A 26,030-nucleotide genomic window follows, 5' to 3' on the forward strand; every position below is an offset into this window, starting at 1 on the left:
ATATATATACATACAAATATATATATATATAATATACGTATATATACATACAAATATACATATATATATAAAGTAAAACACCAAACATAAAAACCATATTTAAAAATATTTGAAACAACAAAAATTCAAAACATAAATATAGAATAATTTAATTAAAACACTAATAATACTGTATATTTATATGTATTATGAATTTTCATAGTTCTATTAAGTTTCCAAACTGAAAATTTTTCTGTAGTGTTTACACGAGAAACGGAGTTTCTACCATATTTCTAAACATAGATTTATAGAAATCATACTTTTATGACTTGTTTATGTATTTTCACGAGTTTACGTTTCCGAAATGATTCGGAAATAAAAAACAGATTTAAAATGAATTTTTATGCAACATAGGTTTCAAATGTCTTTATTTTCATTTTTTCGATTGTTAACAAACATAATTGTAATTGCGGGATAATGGTTTTAAATGCAAATATTAATCTGATCAAGTTTTGCCACATTTTTCTATTATTGAGTCACTTAAAAAAAACTTTAGATTTGGGGTAAGATCTTTTCTGCCGACTTATATGCCATATGACGATTTATCTTGTGAAAAGAACTTTTAATTAATGAAATAAACACATTCTAGTACTTAATTACTAGATTTAACAATCATAATAATAATTAATAATCATATAAAATCATTATTAGTCGAAGAAATAATAAAAGGGATATTTTTGCTTGCTCACATCCTCTAAAAATCAAAACGAGATCACGTGGATATACAGATAACGCGCGTAAATACTACGCGCCGATACCGAGAGTTGATAATAATATTTTTCAATTACGCCGAAACCAATTTGCCTCTCCGTTGTTCACATGCGATGCATCTTCTTCTTCTCTGTTAAATATCCCACCGTCACCATTAGAACGCTTTGTTTTATCTCCTCGAGAGAGAGAGAGAGAGAGAGAGAGAAAGCTTTACTGTAAACGAAGGATTTGATTTTTTATTTTTCTGATCTGATCTTCTCGAGAGAGAAAGTAATCATGGCGAGCGGAGCTAATAGAGTGGATCTAGATGGAAGACCGATAAAACCGATGACGATATGCATGATCGGAGCCGGAGGTTTCATCGGTTCACATCTCTGTGAGAAGCTGATGACGGAGACACCGCATAAGGTGCTTGCGCTCGATGTTTACAACGATAAGATCAAACACTTGCTTGAGCCTGATTCCGTTGAATGGAGTGGTCGGATCCAGTTTCATCGTATCAATATTAAGCATGATTCCAGGCTTGAAGGACTTATTAAGATGGCGGATCTGGTAAATAAAATTGCTTATCAAATGTTTCTTCGTTCGTATCTATCTCTCTGTTCTTCGTTGTTTATTAGTTAAGTGTGATGGTTAGTGTGATCGTGATTGATAGTGATTCTTGTCTCAGATCTGATCTGTTATTCAGAATTTGGATATGTTGATCTGTGTTTTTTTTTGTTTTCTCAGTGTTGAGATTGGTGATGCTCTGATGTAATTCTGATCTTTGTATGTTTGGTTCTGCAGACTATTAATCTAGCTGCGATCTGTACTCCAGCTGATTACAATACGCGTCCTCTTGATACTATCTACAGCAATTTCATTGATGCGCTCCCAGTGGTATTTGTTTCCTTACTTCGTTCATTACTTGCTTAAGCTGTTGTTCTAAAGAATTGATGGAAACAGTTATGTGCCTCTCATTATTATTAGTTGAAATTGATTGGTTGATGTGTTGGTTTTGTGTAGGTGAAGTACTGCTCTGAGAACAACAAGCGTCTCATTCACTTTTCCACCTGTGAAGTATATGGAAAAACCATAGGAAGCTTTCTTCCTAAGGATCATCCCCTGCGTGACGTAATGCCTTTTTGCACCTTTCGCTTTCAACATGTTATTGTCTTTTTTTTTTATCAATTTTAACCAATGAATGTACTGAGGAACATGTTGAAGCTGACGTTTTCTTTCTTTTTCCTAGCCACATGAATTGGAAATTGGGTTTCATATATATATTTTTTATGAATTCGGTTAAGAGTTGAGACAACTAGACTATCACACACCTGTACAAGCTTAGAATAATTTATATTTTTCATTTTAGGAACGTCTGGGATCTTAAGCATGTAGAAAACATGGTTTTTTGAACTTCAACTGCCTAAGGTTGGCTTCATTGTTTGCTAATGTTGTTTGTTGTGCTTTCTACAGGATCCTTCTTTCTATGTTCTTAAAGAAGATATTTCCCCTTGCATATTTGGTTCAATCGAGAAGCAGAGGTGGTCATATGCGTGTGCAAAGCAACTGATTGAGAGACTCGTTTATGGTAAGTATTTTTTTCTTAGCTGACATGTGAGTGAATATAATGTGGATGTGGTAAGAACCAAAAGGTTCACGCTTGACTTCATTTGTTTCTTGTGACAGCTGAGGGTGCTGAGAATGGACTTGAGTTCACCATTGTAAGACCTTTTAACTGGATTGGACCTAGGATGGATTTCATCCCCGGCATTGATGGTCCTAGCGAAGGTGTCCCACGTGTCCTCGCCTGCTTTAGTAATGTAAGTATGCTAAGGCGAGTCTTTAATCCAATGTCATTCTGTATATTTGCAAACTTTTGTTTAACGCTTTGCTATGTATCTTTCAGAATCTTCTACGCCGTGAGCCTCTCAAGCTTGTGGATGGTGGAGAATCACAGAGAACATTCATCTACATCAAAGATGCTATCGAAGCTGTCCTTTTGATGATTGTACGTTCTATTGCTTATATCATTCTTCGTGGTTTTTTGTTTACAAACTGTTAAACTTTAAAGGAGTTCCAACTAAAAGAACCTGCACTGATATGTTGTTTATGCGGTTCAGGAAAACCCAGAGAGGGCAAATGGGCATATCTTCAATGTTGGCAATCCAAACAACGAAGTTACAGTTCGACAGCTAGCTGAAATGATGACTGAGGTGAGGAAGATTGGTTTCAAAACAACCGAAAGAGTTGGTGGATTTTTCTATCTTTCTCTGGTTCTCAAATATTAAAACGAATCATGTTTCAGGTTTACGCTAAAGTGAGTGGAGAGGTAGCCATAGAGAGCCCAACGGTTGATGTTAGCTCCAAAGAGTTTTACGGGGAAGGTTATGACGACAGTGACAAGAGAATCCCAGACATGACCATCATTAACCGCCAACTCGGTAATCCCCACATCTCAAATGATTGATAATATGCTTAAGAGAGTAAAGATCATAGCTAAATCTGATAGATTTTTTACTATGAAAAACAGGATGGGACCCGAAGACATCTCTGTGGGACTTGCTGGAGTCGACCTTAACCTATCAGCACAGGACCTACGCTGAAGCTGTAAAGAAGGCAACATCCAAACCTGTGGCTTCGTAAAATTTCCAAGACCTCAATTGTCAGCAATACTCGTTAAACACGCATCGTTTTGGCATTTTACTCTATTCGATTCTATTTTTTGTTTTTCATCCCAGAGAAAACCTTTCTTCTTGTTAAGAAAAACAGTATAATCACGGTGGTTCATTCCAAGTATATGTTCTATATTTTTCCTTATAAGTTTTCCTCTTTTTGGTTTGTGGTTTGTTACTTTGTTTGCACAATGTCCATGTATGTTGCAGCTGTCAGAAAGCAAAAGGTTAATCGTTTGTTTGTAGTGAATGATATATAGACAGAAGTGTTTGCTTTTATAAGTATATTTATGAATTTCTGTTCTACATAAAAAGCACTTCCACTTATCAGTCTTGAGTAAAGTTGAAGTGTAAAAGTATGAACATCATTGAAGCTTAGCTTTCGAAGAATTACTTTTTGGTGATCCTTAAATCCACGGCTATGAAAAGAAAAACGCTTTGGTGTTTAGCGATCTTTTAAACAAATATTAAGTATATATAAACCATAAATAAAAACTAAAATCGATAGCGTCTGTAGTCCAACGGTTAGGATAATTGCCTTCCAAGCAATAGACCCGGGTTCGACTCCCGGCAGACGCAAATTTGTTTTTTTTTTTTTTGCATACTGTTTTCATATCTTTGGTCGCAGAATTCTTCTGCTTGATGTTGTTTTGATTTCTTATTTAAATTCATTGTTTAACAAACGAAAGTGGTTAAAACATGTGAGTGAATTGGTCTGACCAATTCATCCATCATGAGTTAAATAACTAAGTAATAGTTCGCGTATGATTGCTATATCAGTTATATTAATTAATTTTAATTTATCTAATAACCATACAAATATGATACTTTTATTAGAAATATGCATCTTTTATCTATCCATTTTTAAAAATATTCATTTTATAGTATGCAAAATTATAAAATTTTATAAGATTTACAAGATATTTCTAAAGATATATGAGCTTTAGAAAAAAATTAAAATTTTTAAAGCATATAGTTTACAATATGCCATCCTGGTGCAAAAGAGGGTGGCACATTGGATGCAGCGCAATGAGCACCCATTATCTGTCTCCTAGATTTGACATTCTAGGTGGTGGTGTATATCTAAAATCCCTGCATCATGAACATGTGATCGCCCAGATATGTTCTGCTTTCGAAGATAGTGCCGTGACTTACAGCTTGCATAATGCCCATGTCACTAGCAACAACGTGGAGATGAGATATTCACTGGACAACTCTGTTACCATTAGACCAGTGTGTTTCTTGTTTGTTCTATTATCAAAACTAAGTCTTCTTCTTTGGGTGTGTGTTTTCTCATGGCTAATGCAGAATATTTGAACCTGTATAAATCAAGGCTAGGTACCATCCACTTGCTCTAAGACACTTTCTGCTGAGTGCACACTACCGATCACCTCTGGAATATTCGGCGTTGCAGTTAGAGGTCGTCAGATGCTCTAGTATCCGTTTATCAGGTGAAGTCCCCATACATTTCTTTTACATCTCTTCAGTAGAAAACAGTTGTAGTGTCTCCCAAATCTTTAATCTTTCTGTCTTATCTTTATCTAGTATATATATTATTATACCGTGGGAACCTCTGATCCATACCATTTATCTACTCACTCAAGTATGACTATATAATATTTATAGGTTGGTAGTTGGTTACAAAATATGTTATAGATTAAATATAGGTTGATTACAAAAAAAAATTATAAATTAATTGGTCAATCCGTGAACTATATGCATACACTTAAGAATATCCAAAAAATCATTTGATACACTTAAATATAGATATTTGATATGTTGCTTAGCATCTCTGATGTGTTGGCTGATTTGGTAGAGAGTTTTGTTTTTGACCCCCCAAATTCTGGATATAGGCTATTGTTTGTCTCATTTTGTTACATTTTATTACTGTTTTTTTTGCCATAACGAGAGCTTACCTATTTAACATAGTTTATCATCCTTTTTTTTATATTCACTAAATTGTGTATCTTTAAAGAAGGAAATAACGTTATAATCACAAAATCTATACTAATAAAATGTAGAAGCTATAAGCTCCTAAGGCCGTCCACCTAGGATTTAAAACAACCAATAGTGATAAGACATGTCACTAATTAACATCTTTTAAAATCTCCAGAATTTTATATATTAAGAATTATTTAAAACAACCTATCATGATTTGACATGTCATTCATTAACATATTTTAAATTTCCAGAATTTTTTAGAAAAAGAAAAATTTTAAATTTATGGAAATCAAAGAACTATGCACAATATCCCACATCGGCTAGAAATTTTTTAGACAATAGTTCATAACCAGTATAAATAAGATTAATATGCTTCCAACAACGAATAAGCAGAAAAACTCGATTTATCAGGCTTCCAAATTTAAAATTTTTATTTGGTTTGATCTCGTTTTTTATTTGATCAAATTAAAACTTTAAAAAATTTCAAAAAATATTATAATATTTAAAAATTTTAAAAGTTTAAATATTATAAATATTAAAACTTTTAAAAATTCTTAGCTTTTAAAAAGTTTTTAAATATTATAAGTTTTAAAATTTAAAAGTTTAAAAGATTATAAATATTGAAACTTTTTAAAAGGTTCAAATTTTATATTTCGAAACCTTTTAAAAGTTTAAAATATTATAAATATTGATGTAATACATAAACTATCTTATTTATCTATATTTGTGCTTTTTATTTCTTATGAGCTGTAAAACATATTTTTGTATGATTTTATAGATGAGTTGATATTCTTTCATTAATTTTTTTTTTGGGTCTAAGGAAGAAGGATTGACATTGCAAGACCTTAATTTGATGTTTGAGTCAAATTTAGAGGTTTAAAGAAGAAAGATGGACGACAAACACACATGTTTTATTAGCTATACATAGGCATAACCAGGGTTACGGTTGTCACGGTTATGGTTTAATAGCCATCGATTATGGTTAGAAATTTTTAAACCTTAACCAGAACCGTTTAATAAACGGTTAAACAGTTACGTTTAAATACGGTTATGGTTCAAGTGGTTAATGTTATATACGGTTACAGTTATTTGATAATATGATACAGTTCATATTATTTGATGATATAATATAATTGATATTATTTGTTTATAATTAATATGTTCTTATAGTGTACTCATATTTCTATATATCATATGATTCATATTAAATAAATAATTATTAGTATGTTTTATTATGTTTTTAAAATATTATAAACCAAAGTAAGGATTTTGGTTTGAGAAGTTTCTAAACGCGTAGATCTAAAACCAAATAAGTATATGGATAAAATTATCAATAATTGGGTGCATGTGTTGACTATGCTGGTCTTCATGAATTTTACAAATTTTATGAGAAAATAAATGATTTTGTTCTTGGAGTTTGATAGGTTAACAAATTGTGTGGTAGTCTAAAAAAAGTTTTTCAGTGGAAGAATGTGAAGAAATTGACGAGGAAGAAGAAGAAAAAGAGTATAACGAAGAACCAAACGGTAAAAGTAATGATGACAATTACCACAAAATTTGACAATGAAAATGACAAGTAAGAATATGAAGAATAAGAAAGTATTGAATAAAAAACACGAAAACATAGGTGGTAGCGATCAATTAAATATGAAAATGACTTAAATTCATGATTATAAAATTGTTTTGTTTTTCTGGTGGTCAAAAAAATAGTTTAGGATATGTGAGGTCATCAGTTTGATTTGCCTCGCCTGGACGTCGAGTTAAATTCATGATTTTTTTTTATCAGATTTGATTTTATAACACAACTGATTTTTATATTTTAAAAAATTGTGTATCTGAAATTTAATTTGTTTCCTTAGTATTAATTTTAAATTTTTATGAGATAATATGTTATTACCGTCACCAATCATATATAATTTTTATCAAAATATATCAAATAAACCCACGCGTAGCATGGGTTCAAAACCTAATAATTACAAAAATAGTTGCAAAATCAATTAAAATTATTCAGACAAATTTTATTTATATACATATATTTTGTAGAGAAGACTATAATGGAAAAAAATTATAACTAATTTAATTGACCCCGGTAAAAAAAAATTCCTGGATCCGCCACTATTTGATATCATCTTACCATATTAATTTATTTTATAAAATTATTCATCAAATAAAATCCTTTGATATCTAACTTACAATATTAATTTGTTAATTATCATTATACTTCACCTCTCATCTTTATATATGAGTCTATTTTGTGAAACAAATAAATAATCATATTATTTATTATAATTAAAAAAAATTATTTCTGGATATACCATAAGTTAAATTTTTCAAAACAAAAAAAAGTTGGTCAATCTAGAAAATATTCAAGCTTTAGCAATATTATTCTTGAAAAATAATATCTATTGAATTAAAAAATTTACTGAGTAACTGGTCAAAATTTGAATTTTTAAATTCAATTTCATATTTTTTTGTTGAATTTTATAATTATATATATATAATATAAGAAACTTTAAATAATTTATTTTGAAATATTTTTAAAATATTGAGATATTTTGAAGAATATCATAAATATTTAATAGATCAAAAAGTTAGAAACTATAAACGCTCTAATTTGATTTGTTATAGCAATGGTCAATAATATGTCAAACTATAATATAAAAGAATTTCAAGAAACCAAGTATATTAAAACAAAAATTATAACATATATTGAATTACTCATAATATAATAACTCGTTTTTAAAAACCAAATTTACAAAAAATTATGTTTTATAATGACATTCAAGTCATGATGTAGAATATACATTGAAATAACTTCACATACATAAATAAATACAACATATTAAATTTTCATTTTAAAATATAAAAGACAAAAAATTTTATAAAAAGAAATTTAACCCGTGTTATAGTACGAGTACTTATCTAGAATCATTAACAATATAAAACTTACAAAATATGTGTTTTTTTTTATATATAACTAAGGGTAAATCCCCAGGCCAATGGAAGGGCCCAAAACTAATCCTTGGAGGAGATGCAGTCAACGGATAGACCCTCTCTCCGGGTATTCAAATGGACCGTAAGTAAGGGTCCATATCCATGTGGCCACATAGTAAATGAATAGCAATTCCGCATATGGGAGAATTGATCTGTGATCTGGACCAACAGGACAACTCTTCCAAGTTCCAACCAGATGGGAACTACTAGCCCACCACCATATGGTTAAAATATGTGTTTTTTTCAAGTCATCATATTTAGCATAAAATTTTATTGCATAATATTTTATCAAAAAAAAATTTTAAAAAATAATCACATAAATTTTATTTTATATAAAAATTACAATATAAATAAAAAGATTCTCAACCCGTACTCTAACATGGATCCTAATCTAGTAACAGTGAAATTTTATCTTTTTCTCTTTTGTTTTTTCCTTATGGGAAATCGCTTGGAGAGTGAAGCAAAAGCAAAGAAAAAAAAATTATTTGCTTACTTTTTATAGACTACAAAAAAAAAATGGATTTTAGATTTTACGTATGTACATAAGTCACGCTTTTGGTTGAAACAAGCTTGAAGACAATGGATCTTAGGAGGTGTATTGAAAGATGGATTTTGGAGGATTTGGTGGGATTTATGAAATTTGGATTTTAAGAGATTTTAAAAGAGTGTTTGGGATTGTTTTGTGGAATTGTTAGATATTTCATTTCAGAAAAGAAAAAATAGTTTGTGATTTGGTGAGATTTTAAGAGATTACATAAGGTGATTTTAAGAGATTTTAGAATAAAAAAAAAAAGATTTTAATATGACATATATATATATATCGATGACCCAAAGTGCTCTGCCCAAAGATTTCAAATGAGTGGGTTTATGAAAACGAACGGAAATTCACCAAAATAAAAGCTGGGCTCTCTCTGTAACATCGTTTGTGGTAACGAAGTTTGTTGGTATTCCATTGGCCACTAATCTTCTCACTTTGGTGAAGCAAAGAGCGCAGGATCGATAGAATAAAATGCATGTTTCGAACTGTTATACCAAATTGTTCTAGTTTTGGCCTAATCGGGAGCTTTGTTGTCTGCTGAATTTGGAGCAGGTACCATCCGTGTGGTTGCACCAAAACTAGTAGCCTGATAAAAAAAACTTAATAAACAAAGATACGAGAACGAGAGCATATATGCTCAAGGTGTGATTTAATCATTAGAACAAATATGAGAACGAGAGCATCTATAATATTAGAACGAAAGCTTTCAATTTTTTTTTTTATAACAAATCCTTCAAAATAACATCTCTTAAGGTGTGATTTGTTCAATTGGATTTCTTATGTAAAAATGTAGTTAAAGTCTCTTAAAATCTCCTAAAATCCATGTTATGGTTTTTTAGAAAAATAAAAATTATGTTTTGAATAACAGTAGATTTGATATGATTCTTACAAATTGTTTATTGAATAACAAAAGATTGTGAGTGATTTTAAATGATTTAATAAAAATTCCAGATTCAATAACATTGGATTTGGCAAGTGATTTGAAAATCACAAGTTGAATAACATGTGATTTTAAAACAAATCCAAAATCCTCCAAAATCCATCTTTCAATACACCCGCTTAGATTTTACGTATGATTCACATAGTTTTTGGTTGATAAAATACGTGGTGTGTCTTTTAAACAGATATTAAATATATATAAACTGTAAAAACGAAAACTAAAATTGATAGCGTCTGTAGTCCAACGGTTAGGATAATTGCCTTCCAAGCAATAGACCCGGGTTCGACTCCCGGCAGACGCAATATTACTTTTTTAATTTTTGTAAACGTCTCTGTTTTCATTTCTTTAGACGCAGAGTTTCTTTTGTTTTTCTTAAAAATAAAATTCAGTGATCTTCACAGACGAAGGTGGTTAAACAAAAGTTGAACGTGAATAGCTGTGACCAATTCTTGAGATAAGTTTTAAAAAACCAAGTTTAGAGTATATAATCTTAACGTGGGTTGTGTCAAGCTTAGTGGATTTCAAGGTAGTTACAAGAGTTTTGAGAAAGGGTTCTTCAAAGTTAATGTTAGTAGTAGCGAGATACAATTAAGTATAGCCGTATAGTTGATCCGGGCATAGGCGGATGTACGTTGGTCATAGGGATTGCAAATGCACCTTATAAAATTTTATATTTTTGAATGTAATTTATCTAGGATACTTAGAGCCTATTCAGATTTGTTGTTAAGAAATCTACTATGAACCTAGGTGAGACTTGATCAAACTTTCCCAAAGATAACCAAATCCATTTAACTTAGTCATTTTCTCACGAAACAACCGGTTCTTAGAACTTAATATGAGTAGGATGGACTTAGCAACAAATCATAGTATTTGAGATCAAACAACTTGTGCTTGTAGCATTTATATGTTTATACATTCCTTTTGTGCTATTTTCACATTTTCAACTCTTATGAATGCTTGTGTTTAGTTAAGTATTTTGTTTTACTATGTGGTGTGGTGATGAATAGTTACGAAAACTTAGACTTTGAAACTTACAGATCTATACAACAAGTCAACAATGCAAGAAACATAAAAACAGTTACGAATACTTAGATTTTGAAACTTACAGATCTATACATCAAGTCAACAATACAAGAAACATTAAAAAAAAAAAAATCACAATCATAACTCATAATAAACAAACATCTTCTTGCTTCATCATCTTCCAGCTTCCAGAAATCACAAGATCCACATCCAGTTTAGCAACAAGAATCACAAGATCCACACGACACAACATTTGGAATAGTAAATAACTTTTGATTTTCTTATTTTCAAAGTAATTGATAGAGGTTTTCATTTGGATTTCTGATGAATTTAATGTTATTTTACATAATCTTATTTTTTATTTATTTTACGATGAATTTGTCAATTTTAGCACTACAAATTACTACTACCAATCACGAAAATGTCACATATGAATTTTATCAACTTTTGCACAACAACAAGTGACCATCTAGCTAGTAAACCCTTAAAGTTGAATGAAACATTCACTTTCGTTTTTGGATCTATTCAATATTTCTTCTTCATATCTGGATCAAAAAATTATAATTACATATTTTCTATTATATTTAAATAGTTTTCATTAGTTTCACTTTCTTTCCAATCGAATTGTGCTTTTAATGCATAGTAACAACACTCTTTTTGTATAGTATTTGCATAAGCTTTGCATAATATTTGAGTAATACTTATTTTTGTTGGAATTCTCTTGTTTTTTATGATAAATATTTATACCACAATTTAAATGAATAATCCTAGCAAAATGGATATAAATTTTTATCTTAATTCATTTAAAACTTATTTTTACATTATATATATACTTTTGGTGATGATGACATGTCAGTCCAAGTGGTTGTTGATTCTGGTGATGTAGAACAACAAGAACTGCAGTTTAATTTTGGGCTCAATCCCATGGCATTGGAAGATTTCATCTTGAAGTATAAGGAAACAGAGTGTAGTATTTGCTTTGGTGATTTTGAAACTGACGTTCCATTGGCGGACACAGTATGTGGACATGCGTTCCACTTACGCTGCATTCACAATGCAATGCAGTTGCAAACACTTTGTCCAACTTGTGATGTCATTGTTGTCTATAATATGTGATATTAATGTCATTGTTGTCTATAATAGTGATGTATTGAGTGAATTAAATAATGTACTTCAATATTTCCCTATTGTAATTTTTGAATTCTGTACTGAATAAAAACAAGTGTTTGAAATTTATCTTCCGAGTTTTCGAATCTTATCTCTCTCTTCCTGGTAGAGTTGTGAATATTGATGTGTTTATGTTTATATGTAGAGAACTTATGGGAAATTTTGGGTGACATGAGGAGAAGTCAATTTGAGATCAAGGATCAAGCTGATGCTACTATGGCCAATATTCGCTTCACCCGTGGTTAATAATTATACTTAAGAATAACCATTAAAACCATTTTAACACCCCAAAAGACAACATAACAATTAATAATCCAAAAAATTTCAAGAGCCCAAAAGCCTCATTAAGTAACTCAACCATTCACCAATAGGGGAAATAACTATCAAAATTTTGTATCAAAAAGCAAAACACTTCTATGAAAAAATGTGTCTTGGCACACAGTCTCTAGTTTTTGCAGGAAGAACCACATGGGAATGGGCACTTCTTCTTTCCTCCTGCATCAAAAAATTGGTTCAAACAAAAAATCATTAATCCAATTTCATCTCATATTTATTAAAGTTAGATCTCTATATCTCTTCACTTTGGATTTTTAGTTACCTGATGACTTGTTCTGAAACGCAGCTTTAGCCTTCTTTGATGCAACTGTGTTGTTCGTTGCTTTACCATTTGGAATCTTCTTACTCGGAGGCTCAACCTTTAAAGGTGCTTCATCCTCTACGTCTTCTTCATCAGACTCATCCTCATCCTCATCAGAACCCATCTAAGCAAACAAACAGGAAAGAAAACAATCAAGATTAGCTTTTCATACTGAATCATTGCTTACTACACACAACTCCTTAAGCAAAATATACCTCATCTGAGCCGGATTCATCATCTTCTTCGCCTGAGTCAGATTCATCCTCTTCAGGGTTGATCTCATTATTCATTTCATTTGGAGGCAAAACACCTATTTATAACAATGTCAAAGGTTAAGATTCTATAAATAGAGTCACGAGTAAACTCAAACTACCTCAAAACAGTAGTAGCTTAGTAAAGTAAACTAACCACATTGTTGTTCCATGTACTCCTCTAACTCAGAATCTACACACAATAAAAAAGACAAAAAGATAAGCTTCAAGCTTTGATAAGCAATTCAAATCAAAATACTAACATAAGAATAAGAAACTCACCAGAATCAATCTCCTCATCCGTGAAGCATCAGAAAAAAAAAGACAGAGCAAAAGCCAAATCAAGGATAAACAAACACAAGCTTTGTGAACATAAATTCGAATCACTAATTGGTAAAAACTGTTGAAGACACAACTAAAAAACAGACAATGAAACACAAAGGATATTGTTCGTCATTATCAGGGGACTTGTAACCAATAAGAAAGACACTGCTTTCAGAGCTGTGAGAAATCACAAACTTTTGACCAAAGAAGATATCAAGAGAAACTTGAGGACACTTCTTTGAGAGGTTTCCGATAACAAACGCATTCTTATCCTCACCATGCTTCACATAAACGGGAACATTCTCATCTTCTTCTAACTTATTCAAGTCACCAATGGTAATCTAAGAGATGGTAACAACAACAACAACAACAAGTCACACAATCAATATCAATCATGTTCAGTTTTGTTTGCACAGGAGAGAGGGAGAAACTTGCAAGAATTACAAAAACTGATAACATACTTGGGAGACATGGATTAAGTAACCATCTTCTGGTTCCACCATAAGAGTCCTCTCTGGCTTAACCTCAATTCCTACAATTGAACCATTACTCATCAAGTACCAATTCAAACAAAAAAAAACTCATAAAGACAGATGCTTTGAAAACCAATACTAATATTAGCAAACAACCTCATACAGTTTTGAATACAATGACAATGCTTATTGACTAATACAGACATAAAAACCATATTTTTAAGGGCTCTTTCACAGAACAAAGTTAAGGAATACAAAATTGATTAATCAATAGAAGTTATAAAGGCAGAGAGGCAATACCCCAAAACTCCATAGCTAGTGAAAGATGAAGAAGTGTGTGGCTGCTTTGAGAAGATGAAATTTAGGGTTTTAGAGTTTGTTTGAAAAAAACAAAGAACAATGGAGCGGCTCTATTTATATGGATGCTCTTACTCCTTTAAACCTCCCCTTTTTAACCAGTAGGGTTTTACGACAATTTTAAACCAAAAAAAATAAAAATGGAAAGACTTACTCCTTTTGGGTGGCTAAGTTAATGGGCCTTTATTCATAGTGGGCCAAATTAGAATCGGCCTTATTTGATGATGGGGTTTAGATATATCTTTTCTAAGAAATAATCTTTTTGTTTATTACATAATCTAAAACTAGAAGAATATATTTGTGAAATCTTGAAGAATCATAGAAATGATTCTCTCCTTATTTACATAATTTTTCAATCTATATTCTTCATTTTGGAAATCAGTCCTTAAAAATTAAGATATTTTGCCTAGTTATCTTTAACAAAAGAGGATTAAACCATTAAATAAGAGAGAAGAGCAACACGGCACTGAATTGGTTTCTTCGTTGGTCGAAATTCACAAATGTCTGACTTTAGGGATAAGGTTGGCTAAAGTCGTTATTACATAAACAAACATGAAAGCAAACTTCTATTATTAGAGGTCTGCAAACCAAAGTATCTTACAAACAATAAACAGATAATGATACTGTTCTTTTACCAAACGCTGCGACAGCGACAAGATAGAAGAAAAACAATTTTGGGAGAGAGAAGAAAACACAGTAGTGAGAGAAAAACTGTCGCAGAAAAGGAACGGAGATGATGACGGAAGTGTCGCTACAAATTTCAGCGACTCATATGGTGTCGCCGTGACTCATTTTCTGCCTTCCGCGACTCAACTGAAACAATTATTTTTAAGCTCCGGTGTCGTTTAATTCATTTCTACTTTTCGTGAACGTCGTTTAACTCCGTCGCTGCCGCTGTCGCAGCGTTTAAGAAAAGAACAGGGCCAATATAATAAGTTAACAATCTTCTATTTAGATTGTAATTACCCATCTTTGTGGCTATATCCATCCTTCTAAAGTTATCATATATAATAAAAGTATTCATTTTGTCAAAATGTATTTAGACCTTTCTTGAATCATCTTGGCATATAATTGAATAAAATTACATTTATATACCACTAATTTATTATGATCATTCATATTTTTTCAATATAAAAAAATATATACAGATTACCAAATAAAAATATATTTCTTCCTAAAAAAATAAATAAAAGTTGAAACAAATTTGGAAAAAAGCAATGATGATCCAAAATGTTTAAAAAACTTCTAGAAGCCAATAAATTTGAGCCAATGGAAACTAGTTTTAGCCACTTTCTCAACTTCCTTCGAACAAGATTCCGACGACGAACCACCACCGCCGGCGTTATTTTTCCGGCTACACAAGAAAAAGTTTCTTGAACCAAGTGATATCAGTTTCTCGTCTCTTCCAATACTCTCAAGACTAAACTGAGAGTAATGAAGATCAAACCGCGACGGTTCAGATTCCGGTAAGAATGGCCGGCGAGCCTCTTTAACATACTGACGAATCGCGGCGTCGATTAAGTCGCTCACGGTGGATTCCGGCGAGATGATAATCTGCACAGCTCCTAAACTCCCTTGAACCGTCACGTTTAGTAACAGTTTCGTCAGACGCGGCGGGAACGAAGACGTATCAGGTCTCGTGATGCTTTGACCACCGGTTGAGAATAGCTCCGGTAACGTCTTCGGTCTCCGAAGCTCGCCCGGGTTCGATAACGGCGTTGTTCCTCTTCCGTGAAACGACATCGCTTTATCCGATAGTTTTCTCCGGTGAGGCTTCTCTGTTTCCGGCGTTGCTTTCCTGTTACCGTTCTTCATGTTTTTAATTTTAACGATCTTTTTAAAACCGTCGGAAGCTTGGAGAAGCGGTGGTGGCTCTCGTGTTGACGACGGTCGCCGGAAGAAGCTTACATAAGTTTGAGGAGTGGCAAAAATGTATATAGTGGAGGATGGTGTGGGTAAAAGTATAATATTGAGGAATGTGAGAAAGATTAGTACTGAAGGAGATAAAGTATTTATAGTGGATTTGAAGATAATGAAAGGGTGAGAAATTTCCAAGAAATTTCTCAGAGTGTGTGAGGTGAAGGGGAACCGGCTATAGGAGGTGAACCGGAGATCCAATTATTGTGTGTAAGTTTGGTTTTGAGTCCAGGTTCAACCGGTGGCTTTTGAATTTATGAATGAAATTATAGTATTATCCATATTGTCGTAGAAACCAATTTGGACTATGTTTTCACATTCACGCACATGGTTACTTTACGGGTGGTTATTGGTTTGAAATTTTAATCGAGTTTTAAAAATAGTAAATGTTATGTAGAATTTATTGTTATTCGATCAAAATTTTATTAAATTTTATTAATATTTAGTGTTATTAGTTTATTATTTGTAAAAAAACATTTAAAATCTTAATATATTCGGATTATTGGATTCAGACTTTTATAAAGTTAATAAAAGTTTTGTGTTATTCAATTAAAAGAAAATAATTTAGGATTGTTAATTAATTCAATTATTATGTTATTGGTTTATGATTTTACATACTTTTTTACAAAATAAAGTAGTGGAAAGTATCACAAAATCCAGAGATTGTTTGTATTACTTTATAAAATTTTAGAAAATTAATCAACAAAACTATAAAATACTTTCTAGTAATCTTTAAAAATCTTTCACTTATTGACTTTTGATGATTTTGTTCTAGTCTTCAAAATTCTTTATAAATTAGAATCCAATAACACCCATTTAATTACTATAAAATTGAAATGATTATAAATATATATAATATATCAATTTTTAAAGCATGTTTTAAAAAATTTTAAAATTGAAATCGTAGCGATTTTTATTTATTTCTTTAAAAATAATTTTGATTTTATAGAAATTAAAGTAACCATGTGCATGAATGTAAATTATGTAATACAAAATACTATAAAATAGATCACATTGTAATCCAATGGTAAGCTGGGTCTGAGTATATTGGTTTACATAACCTACCTTTATGCTGTTATGCACTGTTGGATTAGAGATGAAAATTAGGAAGGTTAGACGAACAAAGCTTAGGGAATTAGGGATATTACACCCAATTATTTACAGCTTCAACTTGGTTAAGTCATAAATAAGTGGGACTTGTCTTGTAATAAAAACAATATACACGTGGCAGGAACAGAAAGTAAAGATGGGCCCAAACGCCGACATAACTGAAAGATGCCGGAGATGTGACCAATCTCATCCTCCCCACTCAACTTGCTTCGTGGATTAGTCCCCTCAATAATTGCATTGTAGTGACATCGTTTGGGACAATTCTCTTTAAATGATTAGTAAATCAAACGATGAAGATAATACAGTACATTAACAATTGCAACTAAACTTGACTTATCAGGGCATAACAAAGCAAAAAAGAAAAGGATTAGTTATTTTATGTTGGACATAACATTACGTAAGTGAGTGAACCTCATGGGCTAAACCAACTTATATGTGAGGTTTAACGAAATAACTAATTTTAAACTAATAAAAATAGGAGTGGACCTAATATTGGTGTGTTTTCTGGTATGTATGTTAACGAGGTTTTTTTAAAAATCAATTTGATGATGCTTCTTCACGTGGCCTAATTTATATTATCTTATCTACTTGTTTTGTGCAATATAAATTAACTATACAAACTAGGATCGGATCCACGCTACAGCGCGGGGGAATATTCAAGGATACATGCGACCCATAACGGATTGGAATATGTAAAAATTCTTATTTGAGTATAGTAGTGCAGCCGGTGGATTACGGCTCTACTCTTTTACCAATTGTTGTGATTCATTTGAACGTATAAAAAAATAACATGATTTTTACACCACTTTCACATATAATGGTCGCTGGTGTTGTAATAAAACAGTCGCCAAAGCTTTAGAGACCATTTAATCTGTTGCTGATTTTTTTAGCGATTTTCGTGTCGCTGATTTCTCTAAAAAAATATCTCAATAGAGTCGTTAGATTTACTATCAGAGATATTACAGGAAAATAGTTAGAAGGAGAGAGAATGATTTTCAGTCGCTCAACACTGTCGCAATGACTCGATAAAAGAACATGGCCTATATATTTTTACATTAAGTTTGGATAAAACAATAGAAGGAAAAAAAAAGTAAATGGTAATAGAATAAGCTTTGATACAATAAAATAAATAATAAAAAAGAGAAAATTTTAATATTATCATGAATTCAAATAAAATGTAAAAATAGAAATTAAAAGTAAATGGTATTATTAATGTTTTAAAATAAGAACATGAAAATATTGTGTAAGTAACTAAGTTTGGGGATTTTTTTCTAAATGATGAATATCAAGTAACGATCAATTAAGTTGCCAAAATGAAATTATGTAATTAAAGAAATATTATTTGTAACTGTTTATACATTGTGTAATTCCTTGTGTAACATAAAAATATTAGTTTTAATTAAAAATAGTTTTGTGTTAAAATTTTATTTGGAAAATAATGAATGCTACATTTTTCAGTATGGCGTAGAGGTTCATCCTATATATATATATATGTTTACATGATGTATTCCTTGTTTGAATATTTAAATTTTGTTAAAATAAATCTCTAAATTATGATTAGATTTTTATTTTTTTTAATATATCTGCTTCTCTTCTATTATAGTGTTTTATTGAAACTTTCTCAATTCTTTTCCATGTTAATTTCCTTGTCCATAGTTTGGAATTCAACAAATGTTTTCCATGTTAATTTTCTTGTCCATAGTTTGCAGTTTAACATATGATGCACTTTTGTGGAACAGAACCACCAAACCCATAATAACTCTATCTGCAAGAAGAGAATCCAAAATATACTATTTTATTCTCACATTGAATTTAAGAATTGTTAGTTAATCTAAAAAACAATTAACACCAATCTATAATCTTCAGATAAAAAAAACCCAAAGATCATAAAGTTCACTAACCATTTTATTGAACATTATAAAATAACATACACAAAAAGTTAAGTAGAGCAAGTATTATGGTGTGAAGCATTAACCATATCTGATACTAAGCCGACACACGAAACCCTTCAAACTTTTTTATATTCAAAAATGAACCACAAAATTAGAATCATACCAAAGAAACTATCCAACAAAACAAATAAAAATAAATTTTCAAGTCAATATCGAACCTTTAATGTTCGAGGTTTAGAAATTAGAAGCATCCCTATGCAACATTCTTGAGTACATATTTAGCCACTGCACTAACAGCTTCTGCATCAAGAAGGCTACAAATAGATTCAGAAAAATAGTAGATCAATATATTATACAAAATAGTATATCAACTAAAGAACACTATTTAGAAGTCACTGAATGTCACAAATAAACGCATAATTGAATATAAAAACTAAAAACTCATGGCTAGTATCTTTGCAATCTCATATATATATTCAATTATGAGTTCAAAACATTTGAGATACTTTATAACTTGCAATCCTAACTCTTATTTAACACCCGTGAACCAAAAAAAAACTAATATAAAAAACAAAGCATCGAAGGTAGTTTTAATTATGAGAAACGAACATATATCAACCATTTTATAAGCTTTCTAGACATTTTGATTACTCGCTTAAGAATCCATCCATAATATTGTTAGCCAGTTTTAAAACCAAATAAAATGATGTCAAAGCAAAAAGAAAAAAAAAAAAATAGAGTGGGTAAAGCTTTGATTATTGAACCTTTGATTACTAACATTGTATTTATAGGAGGGCTTCACGTATCACGAATTAGGTATAATTTGGTTGTATAAGTTTGGGTATATTCTGCAAATTAAGGTATGTAAATATTTTCAGAATAATTCAGTTAAGGATCGATTTTAATAAAAAAATCCAACAAGGTAAGGTAAGAAATTTTGTTAGGAGATTGATATCTTTCAAATTATCTGATGAGATTGAGCAGCGTAATCTTCGGCTAAGTTGCCGTGATAGGGAGGTAAATTTCGGGTTTCGTAAACATTATTGTAAACAACCGGAATACAATAATGTTTTAGCCCATTAAAATCTGCACATTCCTTATATATCGAGAACCCATTTAAAACCTACAAATTTTTTTTTAAATGTGCACAGCCCTTTTATATTGAAAACCCATTACAAACCCCTCCAATTGTTTTCTAAATACCCGAGTCGTGAATTTCGGGTTACGCAAGAAATTAAACCCGACCCAATTAGTTATATTGTCATATTTACCCTCCGTGCAGTTGTTTGCTTGTGGTGGGCGTAGGGGCATTTTCGGGTGAAATACAAGTTGTACTTCTCTTTTACTAATATAGGGATTGCAAAGCCGTGACAGACCATTGTTTTCTATTTTTTTTATCTTGATAGAAGAAAATTATATAGATGGAACAAAATTTAAAATAAAACTTGAGTGAATGTTCTGTTCTAAGATAATAATAGGAAGGATATTTCGTGAATACATGATAATAAAAAACGTGGCTATCTGCACAAATCTGATAGATACCCTTCCACGATTCCGCACCAATTTGCATATGAATAATGATGCTATGCTACGGGACAATGTCATCTTTTATTTTATTTTTAAGCAGAAAAATGTGTAATTTTATTTTATTTGTTTGGCTGTTTCTTTGGGATGTTGCCTCCCCCGGATGATAGCAACTCAAGCTTGATTTCCATATTTTTTTTGGTTCTAATAAGTATTATCGAAGTTCACATTAACGGGTGATATATGCTTTGTAAAGAAATGTTATAAAACGTTATATCAGAGGTCGTACATGCACGAAGTAGAACTGAAGAGTTTGTGTTTTATTGATTTTTAAAAATATTAAATACCAAAGTAAAAACTAAAAAATATAAACTAAAATCTAAAATTCAAAAACCAAAAACTATAATCCAAAATCCACTAAGGAAGAGAGTTTTTAAATGGTTTTTAGATTATAGTTTTTGGTTTTTAGTTTTTGGTTTTTGATTTTTGAGATTTTAGTTTTGTAATAAAGTTATTTTTGGTTATTTTAAAAAATATTTACATAAGTGTTGGTGTTGGGTTTCGACGATCATAAGGCCCACCAAATAAGCCCATTAGGGCGTACGCGCAGGCCAGGAAAAGAGGCCCAGTAAGGGCCCATGGAGGAAAACCCGAGCAGGAGGATGAAGTCAACCTGGAGAAGAAATCGGGATTGGGGAGCCGAGATTGCAGCGAGACGTTCAGGAAGGGTTTCGAGGAATTTTAGTTTAAATAGCAGATGAATGTGAAGGACACAACACATGTAATCAAGCTCAGAGCGAATCAATAGAGAAAGTGAATACAAAAGTCCAGTTCGTTGTTTTTCATAGTTCTAAGTCGATTTGTACCGAAAGTCTGCCCAGATCTCATTTTACAAACTTATTCTTCTAATTGTTGTTTCTAGCCCCAACAACTTGGCGCCGTCTGTGGGGACTTAGGTCTTTCTATTCTCAAAAATCGACTGCTTTGAACTCCAGCGAAATGGATCCATCCACCGCTAACACAATCATCTCAGAGACTGCTCCACCAGCGGCAGTCCACGGATCCACCTCCATCAGTGCACCTTCCCAGGGTGCACCCGCGTCAGCCCAGTCCGATAACGAGGTTACAGATCTAGTCAGACCCGGGACAGGCTCATCACTTGACGACAGTCAAGCACCGAACCAAAGTATTTTGGGAGGTTCGGGTCTCACTCATCACAGACCCGCCCAAACTCAGAATCTCGGTAGTACAAACCTAGGGGTTACCGTCGGGGTTGTTCCCACGGCCCCCGCGATCTTGACAGGAAACAGGAATCAGTCCCGAGTATGGACTCGTTCAGAGAATAACGGAACGAACCGACCCGGACAGCACCATGCGCCGGTGGTCTCCTCCGGGACCCCCGTCAGCAACGATCTGTCCGAGATTCGCGGAATGCTCGCCGTTCTGATCGATAAGACCCAAAGTCAAGATGCGACAAATCGGGCCCTCATGAACAGAATCGAGCGGCATGAACAAGAGCTCGCTTCTCGCGCAAATCTCGGACCCTATCGGGATTCCGCGTACTCTTCGGGAACAGCTTTAACCAATCCCACGGAGAGAGCGCTTCCCTGGACTCGTCTCGACTTTGAGGCGGTCCACGTTACCCCGCCCGGGATCAGAACGTTACCCGTTTTCGCGCCGTCAGAGAGCAACGGAGCTCCGAGCTCGTCAGTCTTAAATGGTAACGCGAGCTCGCGACGTGACGAGCATCCCCCATCCGGGGACGTCGGGTCAGCAGGGCAGGTCCTCCGCACCTCGGGGGCTCTGGAGGGCTCCTCGGTGAGACTGGATCCAGTCCCGACAGGAGAACTCAGAAATGGGGCATCACGAGGAATAACGACCGAGGATCTCGGTCTTCCCGGACCTCCGAGTAGCGGCACATTCATCGCGCAGTTCCTAACCGAGTACATGAATAAGGCAAGCGCCGAGATGGCCCAAATCCGCTCTAAGGTGCACCTGGCAACAAGCGCAGCCCCAGACATCGATCGCGTGATCGCCGAAACAAGGCGTACCCCGTTCACAGACCGAATCGCGAAGGTTCGCCTTCGTGACGTGGGCAAGCTCCGCCTTCCCGAATACGCGGGCATAACGGACCCGGGAGTGCACCTCCGAGCTTTCAGATTAGCCATAACAAAAGCTTATCTCACCGACGATGAGTGTGAAGCCGGCTACTGCCGTTACTTCGCCGAGAACCTGGTGGGACCGGCGTTGGAATGGTTCGCCTCTTTGGAATCCAACTCCATTGACAGCTTCGATCAGCTCGCCTCGGCATTTTTGAAGCAGTATTCAGTCTTTTTCCAAGCTAAGGTGACCGAATCAGACCTTTGGCTTCTCGTCCAAGAAAAAGACGAACCGCTCCGCGATTACATCAATCGCTTCAAGTCAACCAAAGCCAGGATAACCAACCTAAACGACAAGGTTGCCCTGGCAGCCCTTCGGCATGACTTATGGTACACCTCGAAATTCCGCGAAGAGCTCACCATTCGACAACCCCCGTCGCTCGACGACGCACTCCATAGGTCGATTAATTTCGCCCGAGCAGAAGAGGAGCGGACCGCTCTGGCCGAGATCCATAAGTCATCAAAAGCACCGTACAATCCTCCCAAAAAGACTCTCCGGAAGGAGCCGTTTGAGTCTGGTTTGCATGCTTTCGCGGTTGACTCCGCACCCAAAGCAAAAAACCCGAACTTCGATCCCGAGAAATTCTGCAAGTATCACAAAATACGCGGACACTCGACTGAAGAGTGCAGAACCGTGGGATGTCTCCTCGCGCGGAAGCACGAAGCGGGAGAGCTCGGCGAAATCGACCTCGAAAAAGAGGGAGAAAGGGCAAGAGAAGCCAACGCCACTACCAAAGAAGCCGCAGCTAAGCGCGAAAGGACCGACGAGGCCGAGGGATCTTCCCCCCCTCCAGCCCCAAAGAAACGCATTGACCTGGTGTTCAAAGGACTCTCTCTTTGCCGTACCTCCCCCGGCTCGGTATTTACCCCGCCTCCGGCTCCCCGGAGGCTCGCGAGCTTCCGCCCGTTCATCTCTCGATGTTTCAAAGAGTCAAATCCGACTCATAGAGTCGACTTCATCACGGGAGGATCCTCCTTATGTCGTAACTCAGTTAATTCGATCAAGGCCTACCAACGTAGGGTCTATAGTTACCATCATGAACGGAAACCCCGCTCAGACCCGGACTACGAGATTACGTTTTGGGAAAGCGAAACCGCGGACCTGGATAAACCCCACGACGACGCTCTAATCGTAAGGTTAGACGTCGGAAAATGCGAGCTCTCCAGAATAATGATCAACACCGGGAGCTCCGTCGATCTCTTGTTCTACGATGCTTTTAGGCGGATGGGTTATCCTGATTCCGAGCTAAAAGGGGCCAAAACCCCGCTCACCGGGTTCGCCGGCGACACGACCTTAGTTAAGGGCACCATTTCCCTCATAGTGGAAGCCCGTGGGGTACGACGTCTCGTCGACTTCGTGGTCATCGATCGTCCCGCCCCCTTCAACGCTATCCTCGGCAGACCTTGGTTATATGAGATGAAGGCGGTCCCGTCAATGTACCACCAATGTGTGAAGTTCCCGTCACGGGGCGGAATTGCCACCATCTACGGTAGCCAACGAACCTCAAGACAGTGTTACAGAAGCGGCTACGATCTGATCAAAAAATCCGACCAATAGCAATTAATGATCGCTGACGAGCTGGAATCAAGACAGCTCGTTAAGCGCACAGATCCCGCCTCGCGCGGACCCGTAATGACCAAGGTCGATCAGGTCCGAATCATGGAAGGGCACCCGGAACGATGCGTTGGAATCGGGGCCGATCTCAAACCTAGTACAAGGAACGACCTGATCCAGTTTATGGGTCGGAATCACAACACCTTCGCCTGGTCCTCATCGGACATGAAAGGAATCGACATTAGCATGACTTCTCACCAGCTCAACGTTGACCCCACCTACAAACCCATAAAACAGAAGTGTCGTAAGCTCGGCCCCGAAAGGGCGAAAGCAGTGAACGACGAGGTGGATCGACTATTGAAAATAGGGTCTATCCGCGAGGTCCAGTACGCCGAGTGGCTAGCCAACCCCGTAGTGGTCAAAAAGAAAAATGGGAAATGGCGGATCTGCATTGACTTCAAAGATTTCAACAAAGCCTGTCCGAAGGACAATTATCCGCTTCCTCATATCGATCGACTGGTCGAGGCAACCGCCGGACACGAGACTCTCTCCTTTATGGACGCCTTCTCAGGGTATAATCAAATTTTGATGGACCCCGCCGACCAGGAAAAGACCGCGTTCATCACGGACCGGGGCACCTATTGCTACAAAGTAATGCCTTTCGGACTTAAAAACGCAGGAGCAACCTACTAGAGGTTAGTCAACAAGATGTTCGCCGAGCATCTTGGAAAAATCATGGAAGTTTACATCGACGATATGCTCGTCAAGTCAATGCGCGAGCAGGATCATATTCCTCAGCTCGAAGAATGCTTCAAAATACTAAACCTGTATGGAATGAAGCTCAACCCGACCAAGTGCACGTTCGGTGTCGCGTTGGGAGAATTCCTTGGGTATCTGGTCACAGAACATGGGATCGAAGCGAATCCAAAACAAATTGCGACCTTCCTCAAAATGCCTTCGCCAAGGACAACTCGGGAGGTCCAGAGGTTAACAGGGCGGATAGCCGCCCTGAACCGATTCATTGCGCGGTCTACAGACCGTTGCCTCCCATTCTACCAGTTGCTTAAGGGCAATCGGAAATTCGAGTGGGACGACAAGTGTGAAGAGGCATTCCAAGAATTAAAAAAGTACCTCACTGAACCCCCTGTCCTGTCGAAGCCTGCGGATGGGGAACACCTCTTCCTCTATATCGCCGTATCCGACTCCGCGGTAAGCGGGGTATTGGTACGAAAGCACGAGAGGGAACAGAAACCCGTCTATTACGTCAGCAAGACCCTTGTTGACGCTGAAATGCGATACCCCGCTATGGAAAAGCTGGCACTAGCAGTCGTGATGTCGGCTCGCAAACTGCGCCCTTATTTCCAGTCGCACACGATCGTAGTGATGACGTCCCAACCCATTCGGACCATCCTTCACAGTCCTAGCCAGTCCGGCAGGTTAGCCAAATGGGCCATAGAACTCAGCGAATACGATATCGAATACCGGCCACGCACCTGCGCCAAGGCGCAAGTCCTCGCCGATTTCGTCATCGAACTTGCCACGACCAACGAAAATACCGGGAACGCCTCCGAGAGATGGTCGCTATACGCGGACGGAGCATCGTCTAGACAGGGGTGCGGAATCGGAATCCGACTCATATCCCTGACCAACGAAATAATGGAACAGTCCTTCCGACTCGGGTTCGTAGCCTCGAACAACGAGGCTGAGTATGAGGCCCTAATAGCCGGACTCCGGCTGGCATTAGGTGTGGGAGTCAAAGAGCTCGCTGCATTCAGCGACTCGCAGCTCGTAACCGGTCAGTTCCATGGGAGCTACGACACGAAT

General features: G+C 35.3%; 3 protein-coding genes and 2 non-coding genes across 6 annotated transcripts; 3 read left to right on the plus strand and 2 right to left on the minus strand.

Moving 5' to 3' along the window:
• Nucleotides 1-833: 833 nt before the first annotated feature.
• LOC104775254 (UDP-D-apiose/UDP-D-xylose synthase 1-like) lies at nt 834-3,718 on the plus strand. Its single transcript, XM_087450222.1, has 9 exons — nt 834-1,302; nt 1,537-1,629; nt 1,756-1,863; nt 2,206-2,320; nt 2,419-2,552; nt 2,639-2,740; nt 2,853-2,945; nt 3,038-3,173; nt 3,263-3,718. The coding sequence occupies exons 1-9, from the start codon at nt 1,027-1,029 to the stop codon at nt 3,373-3,375; spliced, it is 1,170 nt and encodes a 389-aa protein (XP_087306348.1). The 5' UTR covers nt 834-1,026; the 3' UTR covers nt 3,376-3,718.
• Nucleotides 3,719-3,911: 193 nt separating this feature from the next.
• TRNAG-UCC (transfer RNA glycine (anticodon UCC)) lies at nt 3,912-3,983 on the plus strand. Its single transcript has one exon. It is a non-coding gene; the product is annotated as a tRNA-Gly (tRNA).
• Nucleotides 3,984-10,046: 6,063 nt separating this feature from the next.
• On the plus strand, nt 10,047-10,118 carry TRNAG-UCC (transfer RNA glycine (anticodon UCC)). Its single transcript has one exon. It is a non-coding gene; the product is annotated as a tRNA-Gly (tRNA).
• A 2,151-nt stretch (nt 10,119-12,269) lies between these two features.
• Nucleotides 12,270-14,150, minus strand: LOC104786936 (histone deacetylase HDT4). Of its 2 annotated transcripts, XM_010512417.3 has the most exons (8): nt 13,993-14,150; nt 13,681-13,751; nt 13,343-13,560; nt 13,178-13,197; nt 13,053-13,088; nt 12,860-12,954; nt 12,606-12,768; nt 12,270-12,502 (listed from the first exon to the last, which is right to left on the minus strand). In XM_010512417.3, exons 1-8 carry the CDS (start codon nt 14,003-14,005, stop codon nt 12,453-12,455), a joined length of 666 nt encoding a protein of 221 aa, XP_010510719.1. In that variant the 5' UTR covers nt 14,006-14,150; the 3' UTR covers nt 12,270-12,452. The 2 variants fall into 2 exon arrangements, with proteins under 2 accessions (XP_010510719.1, XP_087306349.1); XM_087450223.1 differs by lacking the exon at nt 13,178-13,197 and having other exon boundaries at nt 13,334-13,560; nt 13,993-14,125.
• A 945-nt stretch (nt 14,151-15,095) lies between these two features.
• LOC104786937 (uncharacterized protein At4g22758) lies at nt 15,096-16,075 on the minus strand. The gene has a single exon (XM_010512418.2). It carries the CDS (start codon nt 15,862-15,864, stop codon nt 15,295-15,297), a length of 570 nt encoding a protein of 189 aa, XP_010510720.1. The 5' UTR covers nt 15,865-16,075; the 3' UTR covers nt 15,096-15,294.
• Between the last annotated feature and the right edge of the window lie 9,955 nt (nt 16,076-26,030).

The sequence above is a fragment of the Camelina sativa genome, chromosome 5 (assembly GCF_030686135.1).
Source record: "Camelina sativa cultivar CO46 ecotype springtype chromosome 5, ASM3068613v1".
NCBI lineage: Eukaryota > Viridiplantae > Streptophyta > Magnoliopsida > Brassicales > Brassicaceae > Camelina > Camelina sativa.